The 25644-nt window shown below is 52.0% G+C and overlaps 1 protein-coding gene across 6 annotated transcripts in view; it reads right to left on the reverse strand.

Moving 5' to 3' along the window:
* Positions 1–25644, reverse strand: part of LOC144120761 (uncharacterized) — a 560558-nt gene that overhangs the window by 75858 nt on the left and 459056 nt on the right. For all 6 annotated transcript variants that reach the window (XM_077653446.1, XM_077653448.1, XM_077653447.1 and 3 more), the window contains one exon: positions 16159–17471. In XM_077653446.1, coding sequence (XP_077509572.1) covers positions 16159–17434 — 1276 coding nt within the window. In that variant the 5' untranslated portion in view covers positions 17435–17471. The remainder of the gene's footprint in view (positions 1–16158; positions 17472–25644) is intronic.

A 25644-nucleotide genomic window follows, 5' to 3' on the forward strand; every position in this document is an offset into this window, starting at 1 on the left:
TATCATTTAAAGAGACCAATAAACACCACAAAGGTGCTCATTAGCCGCGCTAAACAGTCGAAGACTCGAATCAGCTCAGCCGTCCCCTCTGCATACCGGCCGTTGCATGCCCGCCGACGCAAGGTATAGATCGGCCCAAGATTAAAAACCAATTTCCCAGAGTCGACGCTGGAGCCAGCTAGTAGGTCCTCTTGCGTGTGCGCGTACTCCCAGCTCAGGCGCACACTCACAAACGCCAGGTTTGTAACCTTGCGCCCGTCGTGCTTGCAACATCAGGCTCTTTTCCGCGTTACGGGTGATGAATGAACTGATGACAAGAGGAACCTCCATTGTTCCGATGCACTCTCACTGCCAGCAGGTTGAACAGAAAGAAAGCCGGCATAATTGCCGGAGCTAACATTTCTCCCTTTCTTCGAACCGCGAGCGTGAGCAAGGCTCTTGAAAGAATCGCTTAGCTCAGATCTGAACGGCGTGGCGCGCGTACAACGGTTTCCTGCCAAGTGAAGCCTTTTGAAGAAATCGACTTCCTGCACGCGTGCCGCTAAGCGTGACCAGGTTTCACCCCGGCCGACCGGCCTACTTTAGAGAACTTTAGAGAACAGAAGAAGCGCAACGGATAACAAGACCCGCGCAGTAAGGCGTGGAACGTTTCCAGTGCGAGATCATCTGATACGCGTTAACAAGGTGGTCACGTGGCAAGCGAACGCTGAAATCCCACTGTCTGTTTCTTGCGCGCCGCGGCGGCTGCGTTTTTGTGGAGGCAAAACGCTAAGGCGCCCGTGTGCTGTGCGATGTCAGTGCACGTTAAAGATCCCCAGGTGGTCGAAATTATTCCGGAGCCCTCCACTACGGCACCCCTTTCTTCCTTCCTTCTTTCACTCCCTCCTTTATGCCTTCCCTTGCGGCGCGGTTCAGGTATCCAACGATATATGAGACAGATACTGCGCCATTTCCTTTCCCCCAAAACCAATTATTATTATTATTATTATTATTATTATTATTGTTATTATTATTATTATTATTATTATTGCACCCCATATAGTGTGCATAGCATGTTCGCTCAATGCGTGGTTTGTCCAGTAAAGTGAATAAGAGCTACAGGGCAATGGCTTCGTATGCAGCGTTGCCCAGTAATCAACGCACTGGAGTACAACCGTTGCCCGGGCTCTCGAAGTATGCGTCGCTGCGCGCACGAGATAATTACTCTTTCTCTGCCAGAGGCGCGAAGCGAGCTGTCCCCACGCTTGGCACTTGTCGATCATTATAACGAGCAGAGCCGCAGTGTGCATTTACGTAGGAAGGACGAAATATGTGGGCGAAAAACCGCTGACAGCGGCTGTCACTACATTCGCGCACGCTAGAGACTGTTTCGTCGATGAAACCGGTTAGCCTGGCAGGAGCAATTATTTTTGTCCCCTCTACGCATCAAAAGCAGCGCCTTTAACGGGTGCCTTTTAAGGTCTCAAAGCGATAAAATTCAGAGTAGGGTCTGAAAATTATAACACCGATAAACAAGACATGCTACAAGGGCTAACATGAATACATGCAATTAAACTTGTGTTCTGAAGGATATTGAATTCCCTCTTCTGTGGTTATAAGTCATCTTATGCAGAGAAAAGCAGAGAGCAGGCGGCTGACTGACGCCTAAGAAGGTTCGTCTGAAAGGCATACATGGTTTCGCTGCCATGGGACAAGGTGCACTATCATCAACAAATGAAATGCGAACAATACGATTGAAGCGCGAACAGCAAAATGAGAAGACCTTAGGCGAGGCAAGCTCAGTACTAGCGCAGGTTATCCTGACTTTGAACGTGCCAAGACTGTTCTTTTCGGAGTGTTAATCAACATCACTTGTATATCCTCTTAAGGAGCTAATATATTCGTACTTTTGCGCCGGTATTTCAGTTCTGTTGTTCTCATTTCATTTGTTGCTGGTAGTACCTAAATCTTTAGGTACTACCTTAGGTAAATTACTAATTTAGGTAAAATTTTGTAATGAACAGTGTTTGGAAGCGCGCTGCACACTGAAATTCACGTTCCTGCACATTTAATCCCTGTAACAGAGCCTGAAAATTTTCAGACGATTGAAGAAAGCCCTGAACCCGAGTCCGCCCATGATTAAGAGGAGTTACAGCACTACTGCAGAGTATCCACGACGACAGTGATGATGATGATGATGATGATGATGATGATGATGATGATGATGACGACGACGTCCTCAGGCTGAATGGCACACACCCACGGCGGGGGATTGGCCAGGCTGCATTGCTGACACACATGGGTAAGGAGTGGAGTAATTGGATAATTTTGTGACGAAGACTCGAATTTGGATTAAGAAAGGTGATAAAAAAACGGAAATGAATAAGCTGTGAATTCAGATTCTAGCATAATAATCTACTTGATGCAATTATATATCCGTGAATAAAATCGCACACTGGTTTAAAGGCATATATCCCCTGGCAGCGTGACGACAGTGCAAAACGATTTCGCAAAGCTCCACCGTCGGTCCTCTCCTTTCTCTTGGCTGTGTAGTTCGCGCAGCACGAAACGAGCGCGTGTCTACACGCGCGGCACAGCCGTGTCGGCAGCGAAGCAAGAATGCTGATCAAGAAGCTGCATTAAAATTCAACCGGCCCAGGCATATGCATTCCAACTTGCCCGTGACGTGCTCCTTCGCCCACCCGCCCACAATATGTATGCAGATTGGGAAGCGAGGAGGGAACCATGCAGTCCGAACGACGGCACCCAACGCGCGCCGTTCATCCCATGGAAGCGCCACTTTGCAGTGGCGGCGTATATATACGACTCATATTCATGTCCTGTCGCGCTCAGCATTATCATGCTAACGCTGTATATGTAATAACAATAATAATAATAATAATAATAATAATAATAATAATAATAATAATAATAATAATAATAATAATAATAATAATAATAATAATAATAATAATTGGTTTTGGGCGGAAAGGAAATGGCGCAGTATCTGTCTCATATATCGTTGGACACCTGAACCGCGCCGCAAGGGAAGGGATAAGGGAGGGAGTTAAAGAAGAAAGGAAGAAAAGTGCTGTAGTGAAGGGCTCCGGAATAATTTCGACCACCTGGGGATCTTTAACGTGCACTGACATCGCACAGCACACGGGCGCCTTAGCGTTTTGCCTCCATAAAAACGCAGCCGCCGCGGTCGGGTTCGAACCCGGGAACTCCGGATCAGTAGTCGAGCGCCCTAACCACTGAGCCACCGCGGCGGGTAAAACTGTATATGTGACCGGGGCTCATTTCGCGATGAAGAGTGGGACTATGTTGTGCCGAAAAGCTGCGTCTCCAGTTACCGATTAAAAGAGAACAGTTCCCAGCACTGCCTCCACATGTCTGGTTCAGTGTGTCTTGGTGTCTTGCACTGCTATAAAGCGCAAACCGCAGCCTGGGTGCTGTCACCACCAGCTTCCTGCAAGAGAACTCCAGGTGTGGTGTTGCAGGCGCGGTGTTGCAGGTCTCGTGCTACAGGTGCAGTGCAGCAGGTGTAGTCACCAGCACCACTGCGCTGCATGAAATGAAACTACGGCGTCGACTAAGTGCAGGGAAGAGCATGAGCCTGTTTTCATACCGCGTCCAATTTCAGTTGGTGCCGTCAATAAAGTTTGGTTTTATGGTGTTTAACGTCCCAAAGCTACTCAGGCTATGGAGCGACACCGTAGTGGACGGCTCCGGATGATTTCGACCACCTGGGGTTCTTTAACTTGCACTGAGACCGCACTGTGCACGGGCCTCTATATAGGATTTCGTCTCCATCGAAATGTGACCGCTGCGGCCAGGATCGAACCCGCGTCTTTCGGGTCAGCAGCCGAGTGCATAACCGCTGAGCCACCGCGGCAGCCTAGTGCAGTCAGTAAGCGTAGAATGTCGCATGATAACATTCAAGACAAATTGCTACCGACATTGGAAGTACGTAGCCAGAACCGTACTGTATACCTGTCTATGACTGACAAGGGAGGCAGTGACACTTCACTACGGCCTGTTACTTCACGCATTGTTACCGTCCAAGAGTTAACCTGTACACGTTACGCAACGATGGAAGAAGTTCCTTGAGCAGGCAGCGCGCCACACGAACAAAGCGCGGGGCAGTGGAAGCGGCTAGGGAAGTTCGCGGGGGAGCGAGTAATTTAGTCCTGGCTGCAAGAAAGCAAAAAAGAAAAGATTTCTTTCTTTAAGCGACTCCCGGAAAACAAAAGAAGTGCATCTGGAGAAGCGGCAGAAAGCAGGGGTCGTCGCTGTCAACGACCGCGCTGAACCGTCTGCCGCGCCTGCTAGAAGCAGCCACGCCACAATGACGCCTCACAGACGAGCGACGGCGACGCAGGCGCGAAACAGGTAAAGGAACGCGAGGTCGTCGCGGCACCAAAAAGGGAGGCGCATTGTACGCCGGGGCTAAAAACACTGACGAGCTACACAAAAAAGAAAATTTAAGGAAACTGGAAGTGTCGCGCCGAGACGAGTAAAAGAGGCAGCATTCGTTTGCAGCGACTAGAGTAGGCAGGGGGGAATATAGTAACGAAACAAAAAAAAAAAAGGTGAGAGAGGTTCCTTCTTGGTCATCCATGGCCGCCTGACCCTTTGCCTCTAGGCTGCTAGCGGCAGCGTAACCTCTGGGAAGAGCATCAGAGCGGAGAAGAACAGAGAGGGAATAAAAAGAGTCGAATATTTCTTTCTCCCGACTTCCATTCCTTTTTTTGCTCCTTCATTTTTTCTCTCTCTCTTTCTTTTGTCGTGGCGATCCTCTCGTATAACGCCGCCGCCACTTGGCCCGTCGTCTCGTCGTCGGGCGCTCTTATCCAAACCACCCAAATTACGCCTTTTCAGAAGTCGCCTCTTCCTGGCCCTCATTTTTTTTTGTTCTCTTTCTTCCGCCTCGCCCGAGCGTCCATTTTGTTGCCTACACCGCTGCTTTCCCGCCCTTTCCCAGGCCTCTCGCCGCCACCCTCTCCTCCCATTCCTCCTCCACCTCTGTCGCATAGTTGCACCTCATCTGCCTCGTTTCCATCGCCGTCTGCGAACCGCGTCGGCGCGGCTCGCGCGTGTATCAAAGCTGCTACTTGAAGCACTCACGCACCCGCGGAGAGGGAGGGGGGGGGGGGTCAGAAGCAAGAAAAGCACACACAAAAGGAGCGGCGATGATCCCAGACGACTTCTTTTTGCCCATTTCAGCGGTGTTTCGGAAGCCCTATTATGATTCCGTCGGAATAAACGCGTGGAAAGAAAGCTCGCACCAGAAAAAAAGAAAGAAAAGGAAAAAAATTAAAGGAAATGAAGAACGAAATAGAAAGAAGGTTTCGAGCGTTTCGCTCTCTCCCACCATTTCTCTCTGCGCCGCTGCCGCTATCTCTCGACCCGGCTGCCGCTGCTTTAATCGCTTTCTTTCTCACGACATTTTGCTGCCTCTTCGGCCGACTCGCGAGCGGTGTTTCTCCCTCTTTTGTTGCGGCGCGACCACTTCATGGCACGGCCTCATTACGACACAGGTGCTTCGCCTCCGCTCCAGCGTCGCAGAAAGGTGAAGAGGGGAGGGGGGGGGGGGGCGCCACCTGAGAATCCGCGGCGATTTTGGAAGCGCGCGGCGCGCAAGGAAGCAAGCAGAGCGCTTTCGCGGTCGCTCCCGTGGTTATGCTCGAGAAATAACCTTCTTTATGCTACTTCTCGGCGGCGATGCAGAGAGCGAAACCTCGGATCAACCTGGCTATCCCCCCTGCCTCCGTTGTCCTTCTCTCCAGCTATTTCGTTCTCATTGCGGGTCGTCTGCGTTCTCCTCCCACGGCTGTTTCCTTCCTACTTGATCTCTTCGTGTCAGCTGCTGCTCTGGCCCAACCTTCGGTGGCTTCTTGCTGTGTTTGTTTCCGCTTCCTGTGGCTTGGCTTGGCTTCTGGACAGCCCGATTTCTGCGAGCTCAGAGACGGAGCAGGTCGATAGCAGGTGGGTTGCGGAAAAGGAAGGTAAAACAAAATTAAGCAACGCGGTCAGAGATGCAAACGACAGTTGCAAGAGAGACGTGACGGCGGCCCGAGTGTTTAGGAAGCGGAGGATGTGGACGCACGGGAGAGCGGAGGAAGGGACGGCGCTAAGAAGATTGGGCAACGCCGAGAAGATAGCCCTGAACCGAAGCCTCGCTGCGAAGCTGCAATGACAGACGCTGACATGGGAAACGATCAACCACTGAGTCCGCCTCGCTACTTCAGGTTTGGGGAAGATGTCAGAATGTTGGGCCGTCGCATGTGCTACGTGGAGGCAAATAGTCTGGCTGTACAAACCAAACGTGTCACGAAGCAGACGACGGTGCCGTCACAGAGGGTGCTTGCGCAAATCAGAGGATAACTGCTGCAGGTGGCCCCATCCACACATGACGGCTGTGGTACAATTGTATCGTCGATACGGGGGCGTGGCTTTAAGATAAAATCTCCCTCTCAGAGCAGGGCTAGATAAAATCAGCGGGCAGTGTAGAGAAGCGCTGAATTCAGAAGCTGCGGATAATTTCAGTCGGATTTAATGAGCGAGTGCAAATAGAAAGCACCATGAATGCACACGTGACGGAACCCCCGCGGCAGATGTGATGCGAATTGGAATAATTGAGGTACAGATTACCTTTTCTAGAACAAAACGACTTAAACAACTCAAATCATGCGTACTTGTACTTGATATGCGTGACTGTTATCGCTATAAGTATGTGCATGCATACCGTCAAAACCGCATCGCGTTTCCCAGATGCCAAAGCAAGATAGGTCTCCTTACCAGGCTAAAATTATATTCAAACTCGAACCGCTATAGCGGGGAAACCAGCAATTCATGGAAGACCCACCAGCTACTAATGATACGGAGTATTCGTTCTCGGTCAGGGCAGCTCCATGGTTTGCGACGATAGACGTATACGCGTATACGTATATAGACAGTCTATAGACTTCTTATAGACTCTATTGCCTTGCTATAGATATTTCTTTTTGTGTATTCATAGTCTATAGACTGTCTATAGACAAAACTGTATTAAAAGTGTATGCCTATAAATATACAGGTTGTCTATGACTGTCTACAGGATTTGTATTGCCCACAGACTGTTCTCAAGGGTGTGTCTATAGAGAGTCTACAGACTTTGTGGACAGAATTCTACGGGCAGTCTATAGACTGTCTAAAGAATTTTTTGTAAGGGCGTGGAGCTAATTGCCGCGAACTATGCGCATTCCAGCGCCTCGGGAAAGGGCCGCCGAAGCCTCTTTCTTCAAACTCGCGTCTGTCATGCCCCAGCGGGGGACCCGGCATCGTACAAAGAAAGAAAGAAAGAAAGAAAGAAAGAAAGAAAGAAAGAAAGAAAGAAAGAAAGAAAGAAAGAAAGAAAGACCAAACGGTTGCGAAATAGCCTCGCGTCGGCCAAATTGTCGCATGAATGCATCGCGCCCGAAGAGAAGAAGGCCCGACTGTCCCCGAGTATTTCCATTACACGGCGCGGCACGAAAGCGCGCAGATTGGAGACGGCACCACAAGTTTGCGTGCGGACGGCACATTTCAAGGCAGTCTCACGAGCGGTCACAGCGCACACACGGGAGGCAGGAGAGACACTCGAGTGGGACCCCAAACCGAGCAGAAGAAGAAAGCCGGCCCGACCTCCCACCGCCACCACGCCATAAGTGCCCGCGCGCCGCCCTTTGGAAGAAACGAAGAAGAGGCTAGAAAGATACCCAGCTCCGCTATTATACAGCCGAAGAAACAAAGCCACGCTAGAACTGCACTCAGCTCAACTCAAAACGGCTCTTCCAGTACAATTTCTTTCTGCGCGCCTCCGTCCGTCGTCGGCGCAGCTAGCCCGCGCCGTTCTTTCCCTGACCTCGAACAATTTAGGCGCGCCTGCTCGGTGGTATTAAAGCGCGTTCTTCCTTATTTCGAGACACATCCATCCCCTTTTGCCTTGCCCTCTGCATGGATCTCTCCTCTGCACTCCTACATGCCCCTCGCCCCGCACTCAAGTCCCCTCTTTCTTCTTCACTTCTTTTTTCCTCCCTTCTTCTCGTTCCAGTTGGTTTTTGAACTCTGCTGCGCACTTGTAAGCGAGAGACGACGAGCGGGCATGTATTCGCGTATGACTAGTTTCGCCACTAGAGCCCGCTGCCTGCTCGCAGCAGCAGCAGCGACGACGACCAATTATGTGTCATTTTCTGACGGCAGAAGGAGAAGCGGCGGCCGGGGAAGATTCTCAAAGAGACGCGAAATATACTTCGCGCACTAAACGTCGAAACGAAAGAGGAGCATAATGCGATGCCCACCGATGCACTCTCGCAGTAAAAAAAGAAAAAATGAACGTAAAGAAAGATGGAAGAAGAAAAAAGAGACGACCTTTCCGGGGAGCGAGCACGTATAGGAGCGAGCCCCCTCTCTCGAGAAGCAGTCTGAGCAGCGGAAGGAATGACACAAGCGAGGGAAAAATATACGATAATTTGGCTCCCATTCGTTCGAGCTTCGGGCCTTTATAGACAGCACCGGTGTTGCCGGCCGGCAGGAGAGGTTGTGAGAAAAAAAAGGAAAGCCGAAATGACTGCGTCCTGAGCTGCGCATTTCTCATATTTCGTGGTGCGCGCGTGTGTGTTCGCCCCCCCCCCCCCCCCCCTCCCCCCACTCCTCTTCCTCGCCTGCATTCGCAGCCCGGGGGGAGGGGGGGCTTGTAACTGAGCGCAAAGCACGAATGCGTGCATTGCGGCGCCTGGCGGCGATGCAGGCTCGCTTTCCAATTGGCCAACCCGCCAATTAAGACGCGCGAACATTCCGCCGCGTTGTTACTACTGTTGCCACCACGGCTGCGGGTAAACGGCAACTGGAGAGAAGAGGATAGAGAGAGAGAGAGAGAAAGAAGTAAAGCGGAGCGCCCCCCGAGAAGTCATGCAGCAATGCGAGATCCCGCGCAGAGTCCACGTGTCTCCTTTCTCACGCTTCATCACGAATGTGAGACGGGCGCGCGTTGGCGCTGCCACAGGTGCGGGCGAGATGTATGAACATGCGTACGAGAGAAGAAAAAAAATTGAAAGCAAGACCAAAGTCGGATGTCAATGTTCTTCGATGGAATTCTCGCAGTGGATCTTCGATTCATTTTATGTCTTTGCACGCGGCTTTCTCCATTAGCCCAGCGTGCAGTTTATCCACACGCGTATGAAATAACCGCTGCCGTCTAGATGCGTGTCTCCGAAAGGATTGCTTGGCCATCTCAGTGTTTCACTGCGCGGTCTCTCGGCAACGAAGCTTCGACCGCGACAGATTTATGTCAGTAGAATTAGCTAAGCAATTAGTTAAGCCACGACGCAGCGCCGTTTATTATTCGGGCAATTTTGACGCGGGGTACTTTGGAGAAAACAAATATGAAACTAAAAGTAACTGCTTGGCTCCACGACAGGAGAAGATACTTTCTCGGTACTAAGGGGTGGCGATGCGCCAGTGTTGTCGTTGAAACCCATGTCTTTATTGCCGCAATTATGTCGGAGAACTACTCACTTCCTCATCGGAGGGTTTCAGTTACAGAGTTATTCGGTGGCACGGCAACAGCGCCCATAAATATAGGAGAGAGCGTAATGAATAGCTGCTATACTATGCTTCGCGATGAAGCTAATAAACAAAAAAGGACGTGGGCATGAAGTGAAAATTCATATGAATTCATATGAATTCCCAAGTACCTACAGACCTGGGTAGCGCAGAGAAACATGACAGTGACGGACGAATGTGGCCCTGTCCTGGATGTCCTGGCAAGATCTTGACTTTCAGGTCTTATTAGGCCTCGGTAACGTTGTACCGATCGGTTTAGCTGTAAACGTACAGTCCTTGCTAAAAGTAACCAGGCTGCTTGCTTTGCGTCTCTCACTCGTGTATAGTGGAGCCCTGAAGGCTTCCCTAAGTATCAAAAGGTTTTGAACGGTGAGAGCAAGGGCTCGCCTTACCTTACAGGCATTTAGAGCTTGAGGGGTTACATAAGAGCTCTAATCTACGACCAAGAAGGAAATCGTATAGTCAGGTTACTTTTGGCAAAGGCCGTACTTTGAGATACAGCGTTTCACCTGGCAGACACATTATTCCGATTGGCAAATTACAGTGGCTAATTTTATGCGCGTCCTTAGCCTGGCGTTACTCAGATCCCTTTCTGTCGTATTACAGGAGAAAATGTATTAGCCCCAAGGCTGCCTTCCTAAAACTGATAAATTGGATTTTCCCCGATGAACAGGCCGACCTAACAGGGGCTTCATTTTAAAACATATTTCTGTTCATTACAATGCCGACCCCAGTGTGCCTCCCACCACTCTGCACGAAGCGACAAAATACAGGCCAGCACTTAGCTCACCCGTGGATAGGAGCGACAAGAATTATATGCGTTCGCGATCTGTACACATGGCCTCAGAAGCTTGCATACACACACTCTCCCCAAACACGCACCCTTTCAAGGTGCAGCTTCGCTCCAAGGGTGGTGACGGCCGCGCGCCCTGGTTGCGAACCGTCGAAAATCGCCAGTCAGCGAACTGGCGCCCATTTCCATGTAATTATTCTATCTGCCGAGTTCCCCGAAAATAATTGGCTCCCGGGATCGCCTTCTCACCCCGGCTGCACAACGCACGAGAGGGGGAAAGGAGGCTGCAGCAGCAACAACAACGCGGAGGAGTAAGCCGACTCTGTCGAGGGCGGCACAACGCCCTGGCTCGCACAACAGCGACGCCCGTGTGCGCACGCGCGCTGCCATACACTTCTCCCGCTTTCTCCGGCCGCGCTAAGTGGCGACGACGCCCGTTTACCCCAAAACCGCGCACGGAATCCGTGCCCCATGCATATGCATGGCCGGTCCCGCAACGGCCGTGGGGATAACCCGCCCATCTGTACACCTTCAGCACCGGCGCTTTCCGTTTCGCGCGCTGAGCCACTATACAACGACCCCCCCCCCCCTCGACTCCCTGCTCCCCCCCCCCCCCCCCCCCCTTGCACTCAGCCCCTTCGTGTGGCCTTTCTGTCGATGCGCGTCTGGCGGCCGTCTGGGAAGAAGCGTGTTGGGGGGCACCTGCCTTTGCACCTTGCCCGGACCTTTCTCCGGAGGGCCTCTACGCGCGAAGGCCTTTGTCTTAGACCGTATCAAAGAGCATGAAAGGCAGAGGGCGCAGGTCGTCTGTCGTATTGCTTAACCCTTGCAGCTTGGTGAAAAGGGACGGTATCGGAGTGAAGGATGGGAGGTGGTACGGAGGGTGTCAGTGGGAAACTTAGAAGTGAGAGTGCAGCAGGTCTCGTGGTAGGTATACGAAGACAGTAAATGTTGTGGGTGCTTGCGAAATACGAAAAGTGTCTAAGTTGAACCTTATTATTCTATTCGCTCATGGGTCCACGTTGCCTAGAATGAACAGTGAGTATGCGAGGACAGAGCAGCTTAGAAACGCCTCTTTTAATGGTGCAACGTAAACTCGCTTTGCTGCTGCCCCGTATCACGCAGATGCAAGAATCGAATGTCACGAATTCCCTATTTTGCTAGCCAATGATTCCCCTGATAAGAGAATAGGCTTAATTCCCGGACTTGCGCACCATCTGGAAGCACTGCGCGATAGGTGTCCGCGGGCGCGTCACTCGCCTCCAATGCCCTCTCTCTTGCACTGCACGAGCTTCAGTGCAAGCCGACCATCGGTGCCCACGAGTACAGACGTGGGGATGCTTGCCTAGAGCAATCGAGCGTTTCGTGGCGTAGTAAATAAAACCAAATTTTGAAGTTGCTGATTCGCCAGTAGCTTGAGCCTGCGTGGTCTGCATGGCCATTCGGCTGCGCTCGAGCGCAAATATTATTTGCTAAACACAGTAAGTACCTGCTTTAAGATTCCTCTTGCTTTGCTCCGCACAACACCCTTCGAGCGCTCCATCTGCTCACCACTGCACTCACTGCATTCTAAACGGAGAGGCGTAAAAAGGGTGTGAACTGACCTCTAGCGCACCCCCTTTTATAAAAGAGAGTACTGCGCTAGAGGACATGTTAATCCCTTTTTTTTTACTCCCACACACGTGTATTCGTGTTTAGAGTGTATAAGTAGGGCTTTCAACCAAACAAGGCGCGGATTCCTAACAATACTAGTATCAAAAGAAAATTCACGCCATTCGACTCCCCAAAGTTATTTGAGGCTAGTTTCATACCAGGTGTTTCAGGGAAGGTGATCACTAATTTGTAAAGATAAGGTTTTTGACGTAGCAAGAAGCAGTTTGTGGCATAGTAATAGGAGCGTTGGCGGACGTCAAAAAACAGGCGAATCATCTTAACTAACTTAGTGATTAACTAAGTTCTAAACTATTACCAATAGGCACCTGATTACAATTCGAGATTTGTAGCCGGCCGTTAATAATAGCCATATCAGTTTATAGAATTTCTAAAACGTCATTATTCTCGCCACTGTGGCACGACAAAGTTTGGCTATTTCGACTAGTTACGACCACTGGAGGGGTTGCTTTGCCTGCATACTTTTCGAAAGTGCATGTATTTTAGCACGATGTAGCCAATTTTCTTCGTGCCACAGCGGCGAGAGTAATGGCGTTTTCGAAATTCTAAAAACTGATATGGCTATTATTAACGGCCGGCTACAAATCTCTAATCAGGTGCCTATTGGTAGTACTTAAAAAGTTAACTATTAGAATTTGGTGAATCACTGAGCTAGTTAAGATGATTCGCCTGTTTTTTTTTGTTTTTTTTACGTCCGCCAACGCTGGCATTACTATGCCGGAAAAAGCTTCTGTTTACCTCAAAAACCCTATTTTTAAACACGAGTGATCATCTTCCCTGAAACACGTGGTATTTAGCTACTTTCTCACCGGTTGTAGTCGGAACCAACCCCATCATACATGGCCCTTAATCCCAAACACTCGCTCCATCAGTAACCAACATTAGGCACGTAAGAAAGCTGGCGCGTAAGAATAAGCGTGAGCTACCGGTAATTTTCTTCGTGCGTTGACAGCATAACGGAGCAGCAAACCTTCGTGCGCCCCGTGCACTTCGTGCCTGCAGCAGACTCAAGCCAGCCCTTAACCTATAAGCCACATTGCCGTTTAATGAAGACCGTCCAACCAAATCTCACGCACCTGCCGATGGAAAGCACAGGCTACTCAAGAGGGGGCGCTCTCGTTTGTCCGACCACCGGAGGCACGATTCAAGCTGGAACAAGAGCGCGTACACGCATACAAGGACGACCAATACAGGGAGTGTTTCACATGTGTAGATCTGGCGTCCCGTCCTTGCATGCCTGCCGCTGCTCGAGCACAAATTGAACCGGTTACTGGCGGGACAACTATTATGTTAATCGCCGCCTCTTTCGCGCGCTCGGGTTCGTCGCACGAGCCGGCGATTCTGTCCCGCGGCCGCGTGCGCGTCCGATCGTTTTCGCGCGGCCAAAAAGAGCGCGATTCCCTCGCTCGAACCGTGCGGGGACCCGAGCGGCTCGGCGCTCGCGCGGTGCGCTCACGAACCTTGCGCAACGTCACGGCCGAGGTGCCCATGAGAAGCAAGTGTTCTGCAGGCCTGTCCAACGGCAGCTCTTGGCGGTGTTCCCGGCGCCGTACGCGATATGCAGGCGCCTTCCCCTTGTTATTAACGGCGCCGGACGCAAATTACAATGCCCCGAGAGCGAGGAATTCGGCGCTTTTTATCGCCATCTCGCTCCGCGGGCTCTAATTACGGTGTTCGTGCGCATGCACGGTACGGCTCGCGTTTGGTGCGAGATGCGGCCGGCCAATCACGAGTGAAGCGGTATAAATGAGCGCGGACACCTTCCCGCTTTGTATAAGCGGAAGTACACATTAAAGAAACGCCTACTGTGAAAAGGTGGCGATTGACTGAGACCTCCTGTTGTTATCATGAGTCCATATGTCCCTGCAAAAATTCACAGGGACACCTAATTCCACTATGCACTGGCATGTCACAGCACAAGCAGCTGGTGATTCGCTTTCCAGAAATGACGTCACTTCCGGTTTGGCGACGTCACTTTCCTCCAGCCAATGGGGATGACCCGGTCATGTGACGTCACTTATTTCTAGCCAATGGGCGACCCTGATGATTGACGACGCATCTGGGGCCCATGGGGCTTCTAATACTATCGAATTATTACGCATTTGTTGCGTGTGCGTTTCCTGTGTCTGTATACTCCCTGCAAATACACGAACTGCAACTTACTCCTATATCCCTTCCCTTACGGCGCGGTTCAGGTGTCCAACGATATATGAGACAGATACTGCGCCATTTCCTCTCCACAAAAACCAATTATTATTATTATTATTATTATTATTATTATTATTATTATTATTATTATTATTATTATCTGCGAGGGAGCCCCTCAGCCCTTGCGGGCAGTCGCTTTGTGGACGTACGATTATCTTTGCACTGCAGTGCGCGTCGCGTGCTGGGCACAGGAGGCGGGACCCACTGCTTGGCGCCGCGCCACCATTGTGACAGCGCCAGCGTCTCACCTGCCAAGTCCCCCAAGAGCACCGAGAAAGCTGGAGCGGGCAAGAGTGAATCGGCCAAGAAAGCAAAACAGGGGGCCAAACTTGGCCTGCCGTTAGAGGGTTCGGCGTCGATGTATGCTCAAAACGGTAGCGCAACGCCAATCACAGATTTCACGCAGATCGGCTCGAGTGATCGTATTGCTCGGAACCGTCGAGCCATGCCTTTAGTCCGCAGACCGAGCCAGTGTAGCCACCCGTGAAGGCTTTCTAGGGGAATATCGGAGAACTACGGGAGCCAACCCACACAGCCCTAGTAAAGACTGTCCGGATCATGCGTCCCTTCACAACGAGTCGTGCCGAAGAACGAGCTAATGAGTCCCTTACCACCTATAACGGCATCTCAGCATCTCCAGACGGTGCAAGAGGGCAACTCCTTGAATCCTGCCGTAATTCTCCGCACGCAATGAAAATGATGCACTCTTTTTTTCCAGCGCATATACGGAGCCCAAGAATGATCACGTTAAACAACGAAGAAGACGACCTAACGTCTCAGGCACGCGCGATATCGGCTTGCTGCCGCGATGTTTGTTCCTCGAGGCTCGCGTTTTCTCAAGGCTATCTGTCTCGCCGGGCGAAATTCCCACGATCTCGAGGTCCCGAGGCGGCCAGGTAATAAGAGCGCTCCGCTTCGTCACCTATTCTTCCATTTAGCGCAAACTTCGCACCTTGAGCCGGCGGCCTCGCTACGGAGCGTGAGATTTTGAAGCGGCGCTATGCGAAGCACCGAAGAGAGCGATAGTTCGCAAACCGGACGGGCAGACGAAGAGAGAATCGGCGGCCAAAACACGACAAAAACAAAAGAAAGAATAAGAAGAAAGAACGGGAAGCAACGTGAACGAGGCCGCACTCGTGATCGGCGATCGTCAGCCATCCATCAGAATCCATCATCATCGGGCGCTCGTTTGTGCCAGGAAAGAAGGTATAGAGAACAGGCTAAAACGCCTTCCGGTCGCGCATATATAGCGTATAAGGCGGAGATGGGAGCGAAACAAACGGCAACAAGCTCATTCGCTCTGAATTCTCTCCGAGGAAGGAAATAAATATCTTCAGAGCAGCGGTCAGCGTTGCGATTTTGCTGAGACTAGCAGAGAACGGCTTGGGAGACAGACGTCAGCGGAAGACACGATGGTCTGTATATATAGGCAAGTTTAATCAGTTCCTGCTCTTTATTGCCCCTGTCAGAACACTGCATGACAGTTCGTGTATGAACTGTTAATTGCCACATTACAAGTCAACAACCTTCTGGCCTTTACTAAAGTTCGAAACCGACAGATTTATTTGTACCGACTGATTTCTTGTACTGTAAATGATACGTCATCGAAGTGTCCGTATAGTTGACAGAAGGAGAAAAAAAACAAAGAAAAAGTTAACAGCAGGCTTTCAAGTTTGGAAAGGCTATAATATGCATGTATCGATCGAAACAGCACCCCGAGAGCTGTTCATAATCATCGTAAAGTGCTGACACTTTCACGGCACAGCTCACATGATTACGGCATGCTCAGCTAACGTGAGAATTTGCCCAGAGGGATACGCAAGGCAAGGACTTAATTCTAAATAACGCGTTTATAACCTTGACTTATTTACTGAAAAGTGACTTATAGCGACAGAAGACTAAAGGAACAGCTGACTCACCAGAGGAGAAGTGATGCAAAGGCACGTGCTTCGTGATGGACTCCACCACATCATGCAGTCCGTACATGCTGAGCAGTTCCTTCATAGTGTTTTCAGCGTAGTCCTTCATAAGGCTCGCGTCCGCGGCTCGATGTTGCTGTTGGTGAACGTGAGGCTGCTGCGGTTGATGCTGCTGCTGTTGTTGCTGCGGTTGATGCTGCTGCTGTTGTTGCGGCTGCTGTAGATGCTGATGGGGTGGCAACTGCTGATGGTGATGGTGGTGATGATGATGAAGGTGATGCTGCCGCGAACCGAGGAAAGGCGAAGAGAGGCCGCCCACTGTCAAGGGGGAGTCACTGCTAAGTCCCTGCTGGCGGAGAGGAGACGACAAGGACGACCTGACGTCCTCCGCAGCAGAGGTGGGCGCGTCGTCGTCATCGTCCTCACTTCTGCGGCCACCAACGCCACCACTGAGGTCCACCACAGCCTCCGGAAAGCAGGAGAGCTTGGGCAACGCCAGGCCTCCGCCTTCCGCGGTCAGCGCACTGTTGAACAGCACCCGTTTGACGGGCTGCTGCGACTTCCGGCGCATCGAGCCACAGTCACTGAGGTCCAGGGGTCCTTCCTCGCGGCCTGCGGAGGAAACGCCACCCTCCGCGCAAGCAGTCGTCAACACCGGCGGAGGCGTCACAGAGGACGACGCGACTTCCTTGAAGCACGTTGACGACGGCGAGACGGCGCCGTCGCCTTCGCCGTCTTGCGCGGCGTCCTGCACCGAGGAGGGCGGCGGCATGCGCTGCTCGGAGTCCTGGTCGTCCTCGTCGTCTTCCTCGTCCGAGTCGGCGAACACGGCGGCGGCGATGTTCTTTGGCTGGAAGTTCTTCCTCTTGTTGCGCATGCGTCCGTCCAAGGCACTCTCAGTGTCCGGCCAGGGACAAGGCACTTCGCTGAAGGCGGCGCCCGTGGGCATCGAGGCGGCGGATGAGCTGACGGCCAGCGGGTCCGGCGGTCCGTCGTCCGCTTCGTTGTCGTCCGAGTTGTCGTCCGTTAAGGCCCCGTTCAAGGCAGCTTGCGGTCTCTCGTCGTCGTCGAGGTCGTCCTCTTCGGCGGGCTCCCGGAGAGGCGGCGCCCGCGGCGAGCAGAGGTCGTCGGGCGCCTCGTCGGCGCAGGCGTCGTCCCCGCCCGCTGCCATGACGGCAGCCAGGTCTTCCGGGTCCGAGGTGCGGGCGAGCTTCTCACAGATGGCGTTCAGCTTGAAGGCACTGCTGGGCGGCCGGCAGGCGGCTTCCGACGTCATGTCCGCCGTCTGGCCAGGGCGTTACCTGCTGTCGGCCCTGCGCACAGCGGGAAAGAACATACGAGATGTATTTTAGAGAGTGCTGCATACACACGAACTCGCCGCATTGCGCGCACAACAAGAACATGGCATAGACAGGATGTTCAGGCGCTGAACTGCTCTGACGACACGCGACTGACTCTTAATGCCATTGCACATGGAGTTGAATCTGACGCCTGTCACTACAGCAGTGGGGAGTAGAACTGCATTATGCTTCGATACAAGATATCTCTGAGAGATCAACAAAATGTCAGTGTCCACTCCATTGAAAATCATCTAAGGCGGGTTGTAAACGATCGAGACGATTCATATAATGCGACTGCAAAGTCCTATATGTAAGCATGTGTTAGTACTGAGGCCAAACAAGCGTCCAAGATCTGAGCAAATCTGCTGACAAATGACACAACACTGAAACACAGCTCCCGCGCTGTTCAGGATCGCGCTTAGGAAAACGCATGGCACTGTGACAGCAAGCGCGTTCAATCATTGAACTCTATACAACAGCGTCCATGGGTCTGGAGATGAGAGGTCGGCTTGACCCGCCACAGCCGTGCGCGCGTGTTCTTTCCGGAAGGAACTCTATCCTCGCAGAGACATGTCTGGTCATTCCTACGGAACGAGCGACGACCCTTGCGAACGCAAAAACTGCCACCCGCATGCGTTCGCGCAACAACCCCACGCAAATTGCGCGGTTATACGGGGTGAGGGGTCGCCCACGCTCCTCTTATCAGCGTGCTATGCTTGGAACCCACGCGTATGCGAAGGCAACTGTGCGTACAAACGGAGATCTCACACGGCTCCTCAACTCGACCTGCAGGAACGCATAAACGCAGAGTGCACCAAAATCACCGCGCTATAAAGATGCGTCGAGACGGGGCGGCAAAATCTAGAACAGATTGGACGAGGCCTATAGGAGTAAAAGAAAAAATCAAAAGACAACTTCTTAAGCCTTAGTCGCGCGGAGCAGGGCAGTGCGCAAAGGATCACCGCAAAGTCGTGCCCGCATTCTCACGGGACCAGCGCGCACTCGTCGTTGCGTTCTAAAGCGCGGGCAAGCGAGTGCCTCCCCCCCCCCCCCCCATACCTCCCGTCGTAATCACGACCTTTTGTAATGACACCTCATTACCGGACTGGAAAGACCAACACGTGATTCCACGACTACGACAGCGCGGCACACACGCACGCACACATGCGCATGAAGGGAAACTGAGCACGCCGATAGCCCCGAACAAAAGGCAGCGCGCACGTCTCTGATCGTTAGCGGGCATCTCCCTCCGCGGGACGCAGTTCGAAGACCGAAGATTCCTACTTTCCCTGGGCGGTTGAAGGCACACACGATTGTCTCAAGTGGGGATTACTGCGGCGTGCCTAATTCCATGGCGTGTCGAGGCATATAACGAGGCATAGACTAAATGCGCGGGGTAATTTGCAGGAACTGATTGTTAGTTTGGCCGTTAACGACTGGCTCAAGCAGCCAGTTAGCTAACGACTGGCTATAACGCCGTTCGGGCAACGCGACGGAGGGTATTCCGAGTTACGGTGACTGCTTTATCGGACGCTGGCTAACACGAGACGCGCTTAATGCCCGGGGATCGCTGGAAAGTATAATGGAATTTCGCAGGAGGGCCGGGCAGAGCGTTTCGCGGGGCCGATGGAAGAAAAATATAAACAAAAAATATTTGAAGCGAGAAACTTTTCCCGCCATGCCGTAATTAGCGTGAGGCGATGGAATAAGGTAAGTATAGCACATAAATGCGAATATAATGTGGGCGAAGAAAGCGAAAACCGGACAGAGCAGTGCTGTAGCCGAAGAAACTATGGAATATACAAGAGGAGAGTTCAGTGGACAGGCGACAGCAAGGCGAGAACGACGCCCCACGTCAAAAAAAAGTCGGGAAACTACAAAAATGCGATACATAAGGCAAAGAAGGTTATGAACCCGAGAGATCGGTGACATCGCAGCCAGAGAACCCACGAAAGAAACATTAAGAAGAGTTGGGCGGAGATGAGTCGGCAGCAGAGGCGAGAATGATGCGTCTCAATCGCCCGCGTAAGCCTAGCCCCATCGAGATGTGCGTGCCCGCTTACAGTATACACACATCAGGTCCAAACTACATCAAAGTGACACGCTATAGAGACGCTTTCTCCGCGCATCATCACGTTGCAATTACGATTCCACCGGCGATTTCCTCGTGCAGTGCCTGCACGTTCACCAGTAAGCGATGGAGAGAGAGACAGGGCGTGTCATTAAATGTCGCTAATTGCGGAAGGGCTTGGGAACGAGCGAAGCCGTACCGAAGTCGGCGGCGCGAAAGGAAGCGAGCCTGTTCAGCACCGGAGTGTCTTTGCTGCACAGCGCGACATTGCTGTGTCAACCCCATCCTCCTCCTCCTCCCGCTATCCAAAGGAAATCCTCGGAGAATAGCCGGGGATGAGCACGTGCTCTGCCGTCCAGACGCCGCGAGTAGCGTGCGACCACTCTCAGACTGGGAGCGGCGAGCGCAGTGCGGCAATTAAAGAGCGCCCGATCAAGACGAGCACGCGACAGCCGAGCGACGGTGCTGCCCCGCAGCGGATGCCGCGCCATCACCCCCGGAGGGGCAAGATCAGGAGAGCGTAATGACGCCCCATTTGCGGTGGAGCGTCCGCACTCGGAGCGCACTATGCAGGGTCGCGCAGACTCAAGCGGCGGCGATTGGTGACCGGCCAGCCGCCTTCCGTATTTGAGCACCTTGTCTCTATTTCTTTTTTTTCTCCTTTCGGGCAATTTACTCCGAAACAGGGCTAGACAACTTACGGAGACCGCCACCTCCTCCGACAGAGAAGCGAAATAATAATAATAAACGTAGGAAAACTAAATTTGTGATAAGCTAGGTCATATGGACTTCTTTCTCCATTCATGGGACCCTGTGCAGTTTCCTTCAAAATTACCCGGACCTTGTCTTGCGAGGCCGAAGCAGATGTACCAAGGCATGTCGCGGTGTCAATAAGTGCCTGGTGTTCTATGAGATTAAGACAGCTAGCAGTGCGTTGAACTGTCTGCTCTTCGATGTCTAAACTACACAGAGAATGGAAGATGCGCCTCAACAGCCGCACCACATGGCTATAGGCTTGTATTTATTGCACGTTACATGCCAGATAAGGACATTACAGGGGGCAACGGAAGCAAAAACGATTGGTACCACTAACAGGAGTACGTTACAACGGTAAGGATCGGCAATAAACGTGAGTTGACAATAACCGAGTCGAAATTAGAACACAACTACCGGTCTATTATTGCGACAGAGTGGACAATAGGACAGTGTGAAAGGTAGTCGAGGGTGGCGAGGAATCAGGTGAAGTGAGGACATTGGAACTTCCATGGCATATAGGTGGCCGCGACTGGCGCTATGCATGTGTAATCGGATAATACAGGAAGAGGTCTCTGTTCTGCAGTGAATATATGCCGGGCAATGACGACGCGATAATGATGAAGGTATAACGGCATGGTAGCGATGAGATATTAACTGAAAAAGGGCGTGCGCGTGAAATAACAGAATGAATGAAAACTTCGCCCTTACGAAAAAGGAACTACGTTTTATCTTTCGGCCGACATTGAGAAGAATACAGCCTCCGATAACACGGGATGGGCGTATATTAAGTTTATACCGCGGCGCACGGTCGAAAGGGGTGGCCCATCTTCGTCGAGGGGCGGGATAACGAGTTTTATATCTTCTCATCACCAATTCCAGCGAGCCTGCAATAAGTTTCGCGGACGCTTAGCACGTACGTAAGGCGCACCGCGCTGCACTCGCGGAAAAGCTCCGGGACGAAAACGGATGACTGAGTAAAAACACGCCCGCAAGACAGCTCAGAAATGAAGGAAGCGAGCGGGTGGAAGAAGGAGTGCGGCGCCCATATGCGCACGAGGAAGCCGCCACCGTGGTGCCCTACCACACCATGGACACCCGCTCCACCTTTTCATCTCCCCCACCGCGCGCGCGCCACTATTACCTACGTACGTGCACTCGCAAGCGGGTCAACAAACCCCGCGCTCATAACCAAACCCGAGACGCTCCCACCTGCATTACAGCAGCCGCGCGCTTGCGGGTAAGGCACACACATACTCTCGATGTCCGAGCGCGCGCTGGGACGCGCAGGAACGCAGCAGTCGTGGAGGGAGGCCTCGCGGTGGGCTTGGCGCGCGTGTAGGCGGCGCGTTCTCTCTCCCTCCTTCTCTCCTCACTCTCCACGTAGGCGCGTGGACGCGCGACGCGTGAGCGCTTCAGAGATGATGGACGGCCCCACCGCGGGCCTTCGAGCACCGAGGAGGAAAAAAAAAAAGAAGGCTTTCGAAAGACGCTCGGAAGTTTGATATCCGTGAATTGGGGGTCTAAGGTGGAAATCGCCTCGGCAGAAGGCAAGTAGAGCATTGGTTCTGAGGCGCTCCTCGCCCGGGCTCGTAAGTGCCGTGTCACTATTATAGGAGGAGCGTAAACTCGAACAAGGAGAAGATTGGAGAGCGTTTGTGAGCTGCCCGGTGCTTCGACGAGGGGACTTGTCTTTGAAATGTTAATCACCGGGTGAGGGGTCACTTACTCCTCTTGGCCAAGTTTGCGCTTCCTAGAGGCATCAATCACTATTCCTCTCTTCTACCGGTTATTCGCGAACAAGTACACTCCGAAGAATAAATGTGAAAATCCTCATAAGGAGAAGCGAATGTTACAGCTGCCATCGGTAATCCAATGAAGTGCGAGTGTTGTGCAGTTCACCAGCAGCGATAGACAGAGCCGGCATTTCCTGGGAGAAGAGAAATTGCAACCCTAGTGTTTCCTTTAGAACTCGCCAAAGTTTGCAAGTTGGTAAGGTGTAGGTGCGGGCTAGTTGGTAATGCATTGTAAGACTAAAAGCGAGAAAAAAAAAGACCAGCGCTTGTCCTTCGTCTTTCTTTGCGTCCGTGTTTTTTTTTTTCGCGCTTTTCGTCTTACAATGCAAGTTGCCCGTAGCACGAACATGAGTCATTTTAGAATGTCGTCACCAATTTTTGTCCATAAATCGATGGTCTCAAGTTCAACCGAAACTTCGCTACTCCTCTATCGGTATACTCCTATACTCCTGTGCAGTCGCGAGAACACCGCATTTTGCAAGTCAATTGATTGCAGAGCCCAGCGCTCTCCTGCGCTCAGCTGTGTGATTATGATCTCCTCTGTATAAAGCAGTGAAACAGGTAGCAAAAAAAAAAAGAAACTTGACAAGGAGCTCACGAACAGCGCGCAGTAGTGATGCAGCCAGCGCAATATTTCATCACCCGTACGTGTTTCTAGCAGCGCCAAGAAGGGCCCTGTGAAATTGAGAGCCGAAGGCCGTAAAGCTGCTGCTTTTTCCCGGTGTTTCTTTGCTTTCACGTCCGCGCCGCCGATGGGAAAGGACCGAAATGAAGTAGGCGTTGTTGTAGAGTCCTTCAGTGATTAATAGTGTCCAGCATCATTTGCATCATTCGCGAAACGGGCGTCAGGGCAGGGTGGAAAACAAGAAAACCCATTTGCAAGTGAATACACAATATCGTGTTCTCCCCCACCTGAGACCTCCACCTATTGATCGTTCTTAAGGGACGTTGGAGATATATGGCTCTCGGGGGAGGACGGCATAATGCGGTTTCTTGTATTTGGAACATGCCGGACGGCTCCAAAGCTGCGCATGGAAGGTATAGGAAAGCGCCAGCCTTGATGTAAATGGAGTAATGACAAATGGACTACGAAAGGCGCAAGACGCAGAAGAAATGCGAGAACCGTTACTCACTCTGACTACGAGTTTAAGTCGATCTTGTGATGAAAGATTAGTACAAAGAAGACTACGCTGTTCGCCAAGTAACGCTACTCAACGCAGCGTCGGTTCCCAGGAATAGTGAGTATAGCCTATCTCACGTCTTTCCTGCGTAACATGAAAGACATCGCTGCTGGTTGAATTTGCAAGAACGTACGGCCGAAGTACATTTGAGTTTTAAACAAATCTACTACAAAAGTACAGCTACGCGACGGACGGAGCAGAGACAAGATAAAGCAATAGACTGATCTAAGTCCTTATCTCTGACAGGTCGTTGCCCTGTCGTCTTTCTAGTGCCCGGCACTGTTTTTTTTTCTACTTTTGTGATGCATTCGCACTAACTATATACAGACTCGCAAAGCACCCTACCGTACGGGTCTACAGCTTTCATTATATTTTCTGGGCCGTCGCATTAAACGCAGGAAGAAAGCACTGTTGCAAGCTTGCGACGTGACCTATACCATTCTCAAGCCCTACAGTAGAAAACGCGAGTGCTTGATAGCTCTGCGCTTACGCCCGCTACTGTGCGCATACAGCTCGTGGGAAGGGCTGCCTATAAGCGAGGAAGGTTCCTCCGTATAATCTAACGCCCAGCATCCCGGTTGCCTCCACTGATCCGGGCAGCAGGGCTCCTTATAACAAGCCTTTCGCTCCGTCCTATCGACGGAGCCATTCTTCTCAAAGGAGAACGCCTCCGCTTGGACCTACTTCTCATGAGAGCGCTATGGACTGGGAATATGTGATAGGCACCCACGTTGAGGAGAGAGCTTCCTTCTATTTAGCACCGTGCGACGCAGTCGATAGAGGGCGCCATCGCCGATATATGCCGAGAAATTATAATTGCTCACAGGTGCACGGCACAGGACCCAACCGCTAGCGGAAAGCGCGCGGGTCTCTGGCATGGAGCACGGTGCCTGAACCCGGAAAGCAGCGAGGAGAGGTGCTAGATTACGATCGAACGGCGCCTCCGTGAAGAGGCTGGCGCAGTGGACGAATTTTGTGCGGAGTATTAATTACGAAGCATTAATCACCGCCCTAATTGGCACCTCTGGCGAGCAGCAGCAGCCACCGTGCGCGTACACACACAAGGGAGCGTGCGCGCCCGACGAAAAGCGCTCCTGGGAACAAAGGAGACAGGGGTGACACCGTTTTTTTCGTTCCTTTGTCCTTTCCTGCGCGTCGACGTCGACCTTCCATGCTGAAGAGGTCGACCCGTTCTTTCCCTCGTGACCAGACTGAAGCACCAAAGCGGTCGTCGACTTCCTGGGTGCGCGCCGCCAGCGATATAGAGCCCTCATCTTCCTATGCTGCACAGCATCAGCGGCTGCCCGGCCCTCTTCCTTGCGCCCAATCGGTGCGCCAAAAACTTTCATTGCAGTCGTATTCCTGCTGTTCGGCGCTTAAATTACGTCAGCTTTGGTTACGCGCTGGACTGTCCCTGGCGGATAAGTTTTAGTTTGCAGCGCCAGCCCGCCCTTAACAAAACTGACGGCATAGAAGAATCGATTCTGAGTGGCGTTGGTATAAGTGTCGTCGGTTACGTAACTGTCTATCTACTGGGCGCTTAATAACAGCAGAATAGTTTGCCTGCCTGCACAGTTGCTGGCCGAGTCAGTAGCTCACTAATTCACCTCAATGCTTCGCTCACTCAAGCTAATCACTCAGCCCACTCATTCAACCCGCCCACTCACATACCTCGTTCATTGTCCCTGTCCAATCGCGCTTGCTCTCATTTCTACATCTGCCACAGAAATGATCTCTGACTCTAAATCTGCATTCTCAACTATGTCAGTGGCTACATATTCCGCACTGCTGCTCGTTTACTACGCTTCTGGCAGCCCCGGCGCCCTATAACCCTCATCTGGACGCCCTCACATGCCGGCCTCCCTGGCAACGAGGAGGCTCATTCCTTAGCCCGAGGTCTCACATTCGGGGGGGAGTCGAGCCCCTTGTACGGGCCTAGGAGCGCCTGCTCTCCTTCCGTGATATTCTCTCGTACTACCGGGAGCAACGAAGGGAGTACGCACCGCCAGCCCCATCCCTCACCATAGTGCAGGCCGCACACTGGCGACGACTACAAACTCGGACTGCTCCGTACCCCACACTACTACATGCCCGATACCCATACCAATTCCCCTCGTCATGCAAACTTTTCGGCAAACCAGGAGACTTTCTACACACCCTGCTCACATGCCCCACCTTCCCTCATCCCCCATCACCGACCATGGCGGAGTCTTACGGGGGAGAGTCTTCTGACCGAAACGTCTCCTCAAGACCAGCGCCGGCTCATCTCCAGCGCTATGAGAAGGATTTCTTTCCAAGGGTTATCTTTCGCTTTGTAGGGCTGCCTCCTCACAGTGAGGGAGCAT

This window comes from Amblyomma americanum, chromosome 2, assembly GCF_052857255.1.
Source record: "Amblyomma americanum isolate KBUSLIRL-KWMA chromosome 2, ASM5285725v1, whole genome shotgun sequence".
In the NCBI taxonomy this organism is placed as follows: domain Eukaryota; kingdom Metazoa; phylum Arthropoda; class Arachnida; order Ixodida; family Ixodidae; genus Amblyomma; species Amblyomma americanum.